Source organism: Phoenix dactylifera, chromosome 3, assembly GCF_051530095.1.
Source record: "Phoenix dactylifera cultivar Ajwa chromosome 3, Ajwa_hap1_PhDact_Kaust_v1.1, whole genome shotgun sequence".
NCBI classification, from domain to species: domain Eukaryota; kingdom Viridiplantae; phylum Streptophyta; class Magnoliopsida; order Arecales; family Arecaceae; genus Phoenix; species Phoenix dactylifera.
Window position 1 is genome coordinate 51,041,762 of NC_143192.1, and position 11,746 is coordinate 51,053,507.

Genomic DNA, 11,746 nt, shown 5'->3' on the forward strand with positions numbered 1-11,746 from the left:
TGTGACGTACTCACACATAGAGTTTCTCCATGGATGGAGAGAGTATGACTTAAACTTTTCTGCCCTCTCTTCTCTTTCTTTCCCCTTTTTTTTTTTTTTTAGTAAAAAAAATAATAGCAAATCATAACATAGTTATTTACCCAAGCCAGAAAAGTCAATTATGATGTACGGTAATTTGTGTACAAGAAATCAGTTGGCTGCTGCCGGGTCACCTGCACAAGTCTCGATCTTACATCTATTGGAGGTACACCGTGATATACGGCAATATTTGCTGTATTGATTATTACTAATCACCTTAGGTCAAAATGATGGTGAAACATGACATGATTGTAAAAAACCCAATGAAGCGGACGTGGTACAAACTTCTTGCTAAATGCGATTATTATAGGTTCCCATGATGAGGGACGCACAGCTCCAAAGTTTCTTTTGATTACAAACATTAACTGTTTCTTCAATAAAATGTGAATTTTATCCTTTAATTAAAATTGGGGTATAGAAATGGCTGAGGGTGCAAATGTGTCCAATCGAACCGGGATATGAGTGACCTTGACCCAATCCAGTTCCTTATTTGGGTCCTAATTTTGAACCCAGATCTAACTCAATAGAAGATCGGGTCGGATCGGATCCATAGCTACAATTTTTGACCCAACGGGTCATTTGGGTCGGGTCGGATCCATGTATAATCCAGACTAAAAAAATTTGGGTCCAGGTATTGTTTTTGTCGAACAAGTTGAGGGCTTCTTGGTGCTCGCCCCACCGAGCGATTCTATGGAGGAGGATGTTATAGAGGGTAGCAACGGGGCAGCCATCAAGGGAGTGGGGAGCATTGTCAACGGCGGCGGCGGTGTAGGGGAAGGGGTGGGAGAGGAGTAGATGGAGGAGGGGGTTGAGGCGACCGGTGACAGCGAGGGTGCAGACATCCACTCGTAGGTGGAGTGATCGTGGCGGACAGAGTTAACATCGGCATCCGAGACGAAGATTTTGAGGTCGCAGGGGGCAAGGCCAGGGTGGTGTCAAAGGCAGTGACGAAGGAGGTGGAGTAGGTCAGCAAAGATGAAGGATGGCTTGAGGTGGAAACGGAGGAAGCGAGCGGGGTGGGAAAGGGGGTGCAAGGGAGAGGGAGAGGACAGGAGCCCGGGGGTGGGGGGAGGGGAGGGATTGGGGATGACGCCATGGCTAGGGTCAAGGTCAGGGTCACGAAGAGGATTCATTCTCAATGAAGAGACGGTGGAAATAGAAGGGTGCAGCCTTAAAGTAGTGAAGAGTGAAGCGATTTGGCCTCAGTCCTCACGGAGTCGGACTGTCGAAGCGACGAAGAGAATCAAGGGATTGAGCGATTTTCCCGCGGCTGTGGCCTGTGGGCCCACGAACACAAATGGATAATTCGGGTTCGGATTGGGTTGGATCGAATCATTAGTAAATGATCCAAAATTGACCCAAAAAACAACAGGTCGGGTCAGGTCTGGGTGAGATTCAATAAACCCAGACCTGATCCGAAAAATGGAATGGATTCAATTTTAAAACCCGACCCAGCCCACAGTCCTCTAAAATGGTTTGGGTCAGGTCTGACCGAGTTGGATCGGGCCGGGTCACGGGTCAACCCGACCCATTTGCAGCTTTAGAAGTGGCACTAAAGAGATGTCATTCCAAACTAATAGCACCATCAACTATGGGAAATGGGCCTTGCAACAATATCTCTTCGTGACAATGAAAAATTCAATGTGCAAAAGGCCTTATCTATGCATCCGTGCTATTAGTTTCTATTCAGCTATAATTGGCTATTATCGCAAGCAATATAGACATTGGTATCAAAACTGAACTCCTGCTTATAGGCAAATGTTAAAAATCACTCCATTCATCACTCTAACTCATAAAGAAGACTGGAATTTTTCCACAGCAAATGATGCCTCTCGTATTGTTTCAGGCGATATTTATTATTGTAGCCATCTCCTAAATAATTGGGACCGGTAACATTATTTGCAGGAGTTTGGTAATAACATTGTCAAACCCCGGGGGTTACAATGTAAGAAACAAGTTCATAAAGGCAATTGTGTATGACCTTTATTTTCCCCGAGAAGACCATCTACCATAAAAATTATAGCTGTAATAAAAAGTTACTGTAGCTAGAAGCTAGGCTTGGTGCTAGCGTTACAGCTTGGAAGCCCCATGGTTGTCCCTCAGAAGCCTTCTCAATACCTTTCCTGCTGCTGACTTGGGAATTGAGTTCACAAATACCACCTTCCTCACCTTCTTGCATGGAGCTACCTATAAGACATATTTATGAAAATCATCAAATTAATAGAGAATTTTAAGTCTAGTCAAGAAAACAGCAACTCAAATGTCAATTCTGTAAGTGAATTTCATTCTCAAAAAATTGGTGGTACCAGAGTTAAAATGGTGTCCTAAATCTGAGAGTCAAATATGGTATATTCAAGAAACTGATATATGATTCTAATCCCAAGACTTGAAGTCAGGGCTAATTACTCTCCGATTTGAAAGTTTCCAGCGTCGGATTGTAGACGATGCGAACGCAAGCAGCTGCTAGAATAGGAACAGTCAATGCTTAAGAAAGAAATCCATACCTTTTGAAATGCATGCACCAGGACTCAGTCCATTGGTTGGTTGGTTTTGGTGATAGTCCTTGGAACTGTGGACGAGGGTTCTAATAATAAACTTGTGATGCTAAACCTCCCAATCAATGGGCCCAAATATTGGCTACCAAGGATTTTTTTTATATATTGATTTTGAAAGGAAAAGCTGAAGTTCATGGACCATTTCCAGTTTATTACCAACAAAATAGAAAAAAAGAGGCCTAGGATTAAAGATAAGGATGATGCAAATCCAGGATTTGAGATGGAAAAAAATCATCAGAAAAGCATAGGCAGTCATAAGCTACAGCTCCTGAAACATGAGTGCTGGACAAGGGAAAAAATAAGAGAAATCAATGACTCGCCAAAATCAGCAGCCATTTTAGACCCATAGCAGTGGCGAAAAAGATATGTCTGCAGGTTCAGATGAATTAAGATATGTCACCTCTTTTCTGTTTTGCATGTGATGGTAGCACAGTGGGATGTGCTTCTTGGAAAATCATTAGATGCTTTAGAGAAGATAGACAGAAGAGCTACAATTAAAAAGTCATCTTCCTTGGAGTATTTTTTTAAAGAACCGACAAAAATGTCTTATCGATATCTGGTCGGCCGAGAAGTATTATAACTAAATTTTAGGACACGAGAAGCATGAACATGGAGAATCCTAACATGAAAAATCATATGGTACTTGTAGCGAAGTAGGGATCTCATAATACTCGTGGCCTGTATATGGCAAGATAAAAGGTTGTTAAGAAAATCTTGACCCAATATAATCCTAAAGTGGTTCAATTATTGGATGACAATAATTGGCTTATTTTATTTTGCCAGACAATGCATAGGTGCTAGGCACCTGAAGTTCGAAAGGTTTTGATTTAACTTCGGCTCTTACTATAAAGAGGCATTGCATTGCTCAGTTTTATCAAAAAAACACTCATGTTGAAATTAAATATCATGGAAATAGTTGTTTGACTTATATGACTTCTATGATCCTAATGTTCTTGACACCTGACTCACATTTTCACGTAAAGTCTGTTAAGCAGCCGAACAGCTTATAGAGTCTAGACATGACTTTTTCCAAAACCTCTAAAAAACATCATCTTCAGTATAACTTCTTAATGACATCTAATTATCGAGTCTTAAGTTTCAGGAAAGCCTCAAATTTTTGAGTATGTTAGGTTCCCTGCAACCAATTCGTGGTTAACAATTCTAGGTAACTCATTAGATTATTAGGATCATCCAGTCCGCACGAAATTTGAGCTAAGATCCATCATCAGATAGAACATATAGCAAGGTTCATTTATCACATGGTCTTTAGATGGAAACTACATAATTCTATGTTGCAGTAGATTTGCATGTTGCCCTTCCCCTGGGCAAATTCTTATAAACATTTTCATGCTGTAGATTCCTAGTAGGTATAATTTACTGAAAATTGCAGCAATAGATGTCTAATAAGATAAGGATAAAATCAAGGCAAATTACCAGCTGAGATATGTATTCAATTACTTCTGAAGAAGAAAGCACACTTCCAGGCCTCCTAACCACGAATGCAACCGGTATCTCCCCAGCCTCTTCATCTGCAGCACTAGAGGGGAAAGAGCACTAAATAAGAATAAAGAAGAAACCAGAGCAAATCTATCTTCTCCATTTCATGAGGTTTAGGGACTTACAATGTCACTGCAACATCAAGAATCTCAGGGTGGTGAATCAGTAGGGCCTCTAAGTCAGCTGGAGCTATCTGCACCATTGCACCAAAAAAGAAGAGGATAATTTAAGGAAGTACTAGAAGTCTAGAACCAAAAACAGACTATTGAAATGTGATTTCTCAGTAGGGCCTCTAAGTCAGCTGGAGCTACTGCACCATTGTACCGAAAAAGAAAAGGATAACTCAAGGAAGTATTAGAAACAAAAATGGATTCCTGAAATGTACCGAAACGTTGAGGAAGCAATTTCATATAATTTCCTTCATATTTTTCATTCTTTATGCTTAACACCATCAGTTGATTTTTTTTTTTAATTGAAAAACATTTATGCATTGTTTTGTTCGAACAAATGATCTAAGCCTGAGATATATCCAACTGATTGAGCTAAACACATGATTTGATTACTCTGCTGCCATTCTTATCATATTCTCATTTTATGTGTACCTGATATCCCTTGTACTTGATTGTATCTTTCAAGCGGTCCAAAACATACAGGTACCCATCTTGATCAAAATGTGCAATATCGCCTGTCCTTAACCAACCACCGTCAGCAATTGTTGATGATGCAGCTTCCTCACCATTTAAGTATCCTGTGAAGATCAATTGTTCACATGGAATAGGCCAATATATGAGTGTGAGAAAGGATGAAAACAAACACATATGCTAGTAACTGGTCAGGGTAAAAAAGGAAAAAGATTGTCCAATAATCTTTGAGCTGCCATGCAAAGATGGATGTACTGTAAGGAATTTGTGCATTGTTTAATGGCGAACTTAGAACATGGTCACAAAAATTTTGCTTACAAACATAAAATACAATACATGTCCTTGATTAAGGTTTGTGGCATTTTATTTGAATAAAAATAATGAGGAACTACTTTGACTAATATATCCATTACAAGGGTCCATATATGCAAGAGGAAGATGTGGATTTTTCTGAAGTGACCGAAGCTGTCTTTCGGTCTACAATAGAAGGCTGAGTACTTGCATATCAATATTCAATCATCTCCTACTGTAGCTATCTCCTCATAGATAGATGAGGCAATAGGAACCATCTGGCATCAAATGTCAAGTTCTTCTCTGAGTAACTTTCTTAAGAGGTCCACAAGATGGTCCATCAATATGGATCATGCCAAAGAGGGGTTGATTTGCTCCATATCAACAATATGTGCATTCTCAAGCACATATTACCAATCCCATCTCAACTTTATCATTGCCATGATTCTCAGCTTCTTGCTTCAAGATGTGCTTCATTGTGGATCAATAAGTTAACCTATGACTTCAAAAAATTCACATGAACCATTATGCATCCTTTTCATTGTCACCATGATTAGCCAAGTCTTATCAGTTAGAAGCCCATCATCAACTGCAGAGATTCTTTTCAAAGATTTTAGAATGTGAATGAGAAAAGGATAAAATACTTTGGAATGGAAGTAGAATTCCTATGCCTCTCATGCAACACTATAGGTTTCTAAGTTCTAATTAGTAAATAAATTTAGCTACTTTTGAAGATAATTTGATCCTCATTCCTCAAGGATGAGCCTGCATATAAACCTGGACTCACATTTATGAAATTCTTGGGCTATATATACATGGCCTATGTTGTGCTTCACCTCTCGAGAAAAATTAACTTTTTTTGAAATTTAGCTCCAGATGCTTCAACATAGAACTAGAACAATACCCACGACTCTAGTTTAAAATGAAAGATCAATAAAGTGCAATTAATTTCCATAATCTTCTTAAAAATGCATATCCAATTTTACATGCATTATATAAAGTCATCAAAATATTTCTATAACACAGGTTGCTAATTGTAGAAAGAATTTGAAATTTCTGTATCAAGTGTAAAGCAATACTTTGGAATGGTAAGATTTGGTGATTTAGAAGGGACTACTATAGTATGTTATTCAATGTCAAGCAAACAATATGAGATAGGATTCAACTCAAACTATTTTGTATCATATTGAAATATACGGTAGACAGTATGAGACATGTGGGTTCTCACTGAGCCAAAAAAAAGAAAAAACAAATGACCACAAAAGAAATAATTTCTAAATGTCTCCATGCCATAAGCAAGGAATGATGCCTATTCTGTTTATCATACGATGCACACAAATAGTTATAAAAGGATGATATTTCACTAAGATGGAAGGTTAATTTCGAGCAAAATTAGCTCCCTCAAAAGTTACACTGAAAAATGTTGAGAAGTTGCAGCATGTCTTTGGCCATTGAGCTTCACTTGTTATGCAACATCTCTCACGTTGTTAAGAAAACCATGAATGATAAAGAACACCCGACTTCTCCGAAGAGAAATTTAGAGACAAACACATATTCTCACAGACCATCAGTCATGTCTAGATGCATCAGCTCATGAACTGAAAAGTTTTACCTTTCATGATAGCCGGTCCACGTAGCCAAAGCTCGCCCATGATGCCTGGAGGCAAAGCAGATCCAGTTTTCAAATCAATTATTTTGGCTTCCATGTTTGGAGCTAAGAGTCCCACCGAAGTATACTGTTTGCAGTCTGCCGTATTGAAACCACGAGTTGCTACTGCAGTAGACTCAGTCATCCCATAGCCCTGATCAGGAAACAAAGCTTTTAAGAAAATTTGATCCCATAAAAAAAAGAAAAAGAGGTCACCAACATTGAAATCCAGATGCTGCCATGAGAGCTTATGTAATGGAGGTATAAGCAAAGAAGCTCTCATTGGCACAAAGAAACATATAGAAAGCATTGTTTGCGATGTTTCCTGAGATGTTCCAAGGTTTCATGCAAGTAATAATGAAGGATGGGATACTAGCGATCATCACCTGAATGAGATCAACATGAGGAAAGACTTCAAGGAAGTCCTGTATCAACTTTTCACTAAGAGGAGCTGCCCCACAAGAGACCTGCGTCAAAGACCGCAAATCACAGCCACTGGAATCTTTAACTCTCTTGAGAAGGGCGGCCAACATTGGCGGGACCACGGGGAAGTGAGTGACCTTGTATCCATCAATAACTCTAAGTGCCTCCTCTGCGGTGAACCTCCTCATAACCACAACTGTGGAACCCAAGGAAAGGAGCCCCATTGTGAAGAGGGACAGACCGTAGACATGAAACATAGGTACGGCCGCAAGGTAGACATTCTTCCAGCTCTCGGTATGATACTGCGAAGCCTCGAACCGGACAAAGAGCTCCACCATTGCGATGAAATTGGCATGGGTGATGACGACTCCTTTGCTGAGTCCAGAAGTGCCGGAAGAAAACAGTATCGCGGCGGCGTCGGTCTGCCGAATTAGAGGCTTCGGTGCTTGCTTCGGATCCCTCGAAAGAAGCTGACTGAAGCCGGAGAATTGTGCGGCATCAAAATCCAATCTTTCGGGGACTGTGACCACCCGAACACCCAATCCATCAAATTTCCCCACGTTCTCGGAGAAAGTGAAGACCAATCCCACCTTGGAAATGCTCGTCTGCTTCTTAATCTCTCCGGGCTTGCTCAGAGGATTCATCGTAGTAACAATGGCGCCGACGGACATGACGCCCAGCAATATAACGGGGAAGAGAATGGTATTGGGCAACAGGATCAGAACCACATGGCCACTGGAGATGCCGATGTGGTCGAGGCCAGAGGCCATGGACTCGACCATGTCGCGAAGCTTGCGATACGATATCGAAAACCCGGACACGGAGTCGACCAAGGCTGTGACACCTTGGTGGCCATGGGAGAAGAGGAAGGACACCAAGTCCTGGAATGGGTTCTCGGGAAGGTCTCTTGGGGGGTGCTTGCTAGTATAGACGCTGGTCTCTGGCGAGAAAAAGCTTGGATATTGGCTCTGGTTCCGAGACATGGAGTTGAAAAGCTCGCGAGATTTCATCTCCATTAGAGAAAAGAAGACCAAACAAACAAACAAAAAAACAGGGCCGAGGGAGAGAGAGATCGGAAGGGGTTTAAGTAATGAAATGGAGCAGGGGAGAGACGTACGTGGAAGGGAAGACGAGATGGCCGGGAAGCAGAGCGTCCGCTTTTAAAAGCAGAGAGGTGACGATGCTTGAACCCACCGAAGGCGCTTTTCTCCACAAGCGAAGCGGGTTCATGGGCTTGATTATAGTTGGGTCGGGTTATGGTTTTCCCGGTTTGGAATAATTGGGGGAATTCGTCGGGGTGACAGCTCCGCACTTACGTTATAAGATTAACGTGCTCCATTTGCTCGATCCCAATTTGCTTAAATTGCATGCCCAAAACGAAGTTGGGAATACCAAGAGCTATCCATGATGTTTTTTTAAAAAAATTTGTTATCGTGAAACAATTTCTTGTGATATCACCGTCAGAGATGGAATCCATTGGTTGTGATATCGCCATCAGAGATGGAATGCATTTGTTGAGGAGCAGAAGGCAAATGAGAGAAGAAATCAAACAATGTCGTTGTTTCAAGAAAAGAGGTCTCATCGCCCTAGGAAAGATAGAATTAGGTTCACTAAAAAAGTTGTAACAACTAAGATCTTTTTGACAAAAAAAAATTCTCAATTTTATAGATTTAAACATTCTATTCTTTCATTGAGATATTTTTTATAGAATAATAATAATAATAGCAAATATTGTATAACATTTGCACTAATTATTTATTAAATTTAAAAATATCCTTAGTTAAGTATTTTTAACTAAAAAAATAGTTTTATTTGATTCATATATCAAGATAATGTATGAAAAAGACCGGAACAGATTGCTATCATTACTTTTTCTATTATTCCTTAATATTTCTTGGTGTGACGACAGAAAGTGATATTTTAGATTCCTCAACCGAAAAAAAAAGGAAAGTAACAGCTCATAGCCTCATAACGCAACAACAACAACATGGTTATTTGTCCAGATAATAGCGGATTCAAAAAGATGGTATTATAAATATTTTTTTGTTAAAATTGAAAGCTAGAAAATAGTATTCTATTTAGTCGACATGGTTTATGTGAAAAATATCCAAAAATTTACTTATATAGCTGACATAGTAATAAAACAATAATTATATAATGGTCAATATGAAAAGTAATACTATTTATACAAATGGAACCACAACCAACATTACACGGCTGTAAATTAAGATAATTTATAAATAAACCTATAAAACATTTCAAATCCTTTAAGTTCCAATAAATTTTGCAAAACTATGATATCAGAGAATGTTCCAAAATAAAACTATAGTGGCTCGGTCGATCCAACTCTGCAAGGCCTTACTATATATTCACATTGTAATCTCGAGCTTCAGAAAGAAAGAGAAAAAGACAAAGCTAAAAGGCAAATAAGCAACCAAAAATCATAGCTAAAAGGATCGAACAAGTAAAATAAGAAAATGCCTTTATCAAACTAATACCATTAATAGAGACAAGATTTTAATAATCAATATTTCGTATAAAAATATTTCTAAATAGCAATATACAAGCCATTTTCCAGAACCCATATTTTGCCTACAATTTCGAATAGGAACTTATAAATCAGTTTCCAAAACCAACATATTGCTTATATAAATATTTTTAACAAACTATAAATCATTTTCAAAGGCGGTATTGTAATTCCGACAAGCATATTTTAAGCTATTTTTTGAGGCCAATGGACTACATTCTCATTATTTATATGATCGCACCTAATATATGGTATTTAATCCTTGTAAAGTAGGTCCGGTATATCATATTTAACTCCTATGGAACATGTCAATATGCTGAATTTAACAATGTATGCATGGCCAATGCATATGCATCAGAGGAAGTGGGTTCACTTGAACCATTGGAATTTTATCAGTCAAAAATGGAAAACCATCCATTGCACGATTTTTATCGGCCAAATGGAGAACGACCGGTTAAACTGATTGAAATTTGAATCGCAGAAATCTCCATCGTTGGGATGTACGTGAAACGTGTATCATTAGCTGGTCAACAGAAATGAAAGCTACGCCCTGCACCAAATCTAAAACGTGTGTCAATTTCTTGTTAAACGTTTATATTCAGACGTTGGTTTTGCCCGGGGACACCGGCACGCTCCCATTGCGTGTCAATTAAAAAGATCGCGATCGTTGAAATCAATGGTGGGATCGACAAGGCCATGTCGAGGCGACCAGGCCGAGCCAAGATGGGACCTGTTTCTTTTAATATTTCCGTACACGTTTTAAACATCTCTAATAGATTTTTAAGAAATTAAAAAATAGATCGGATTATGATTGATTCGACCCAAGGTCTAAATCTAAATTTAATTTATTTAATAAATAAATTTAGATAAGCCAATCCTAAATTTGTTCAAAATGGACCATTCGTGGATCGAATCATAAATCGACATCTCTCTTGAAAAATATTGTGACAGAAGCATATTAATAACAGTGGTTATGCCCCCATTTGTTTCTTTCAGCGATGCTGACAATTGTGAAGTCTTTTTTAACAAAACTAAAAAATTGATAATATTTTTAATAAATATAATATTTTTATTAATAATATTTTTAGAAAATTAATAATGTTTAATAATATCAAAAGGGGTTTATAGCTTCTTTTTTTTTTCGCTCACCTACTCCTTTTGTGTTGCTCTCATCGGTCTTTTTTATAGAGATAACCAGAAAAGAAAAATTATACCTATAAAGGTTGGATTACATTGAAAAGTAGAGGAGAGCCATGAAGAATAAAATGAGGATGCTTTAATCCATCCGGCGTCGCCACCAACCGTATATAAGTCGTTCTCTCAATAGATAAAATATATGTCTTAATACGATGTAGATCTATGGTTGAGAGCGATATTAAACTCAATTGGTCCTTTTGTAAGTAAGACCAGGTGAAAGCATTTTTCCTCTTTTAATTTTCTAAGGTTGATGATTTACATTACTGGACTGGGTAGCTTCAGAGGGAGGTATATAGGCCGCAGGTCAAGAAGATTATATTTTAATATGTTAACTAAAAGTAATATTATTTTAGCAAATATAGTAAAGTTAACAATATTAATAATATTGATAATACTAATCATATTTTAATAAAAATATATTTAAAAATATTATTTGTTTATTAATAATATTTTTGAAAGACTAATAATATTTTTAGAAGATTAACAATGTTTAATGATATATTAATGCATTAATAAAATAATATTTTATTGAAAACGAATAAAAATATTTATCAATAAAATAATATTATTTTCTGAATAATTTTGTAATTAATAAAAATATTATTTTAAAGATGATATATTTTCTAAATAAAGATGTATGCATTGGGTTATACCACCAACATGCTTTACGGTTCGCGCTCAAGCATGCGGTAACGCCATTGCAAGTTTGCATGTAGTTTACAAAGAGACGAAAGAAGCATCAACAAACTTCAGTGTCATATCTAAAAGAATCGAGTTGCACTCTGCCTTACCAATTTCTGCCCGGTTGGAAGCAAATTCACCAACAAGAACTTCAAAGATTTCCAATCGATTTCCCAATAATTTTTTATTCAAGCCAAATTCTAGAGAT

At 38.0% G+C, this 11,746-nt stretch overlaps 1 protein-coding gene across 1 annotated transcript; it reads right to left on the bottom strand.

Moving 5' to 3' along the window:
• Window positions 1-1,886: 1,886 nt before the first annotated feature.
• Window positions 1,887-8,278, bottom strand: LOC103708041 (AMP-dependent synthetase and ligase family protein). Its single transcript, XM_008792795.5, has 6 exons — window positions 7,097-8,278; window positions 6,675-6,864; window positions 4,733-4,878; window positions 4,256-4,323; window positions 4,068-4,170; window positions 1,887-2,265 (listed from the first exon to the last, which is right to left on the bottom strand). The coding sequence occupies exons 1-6, from the start codon at window positions 8,147-8,149 to the stop codon at window positions 2,149-2,151; spliced, it is 1,677 nt and encodes a 558-aa protein (XP_008791017.4). The 5' UTR covers window positions 8,150-8,278; the 3' UTR covers window positions 1,887-2,148.
• Window positions 8,279-11,746: the final 3,468 nt, after the last annotated feature.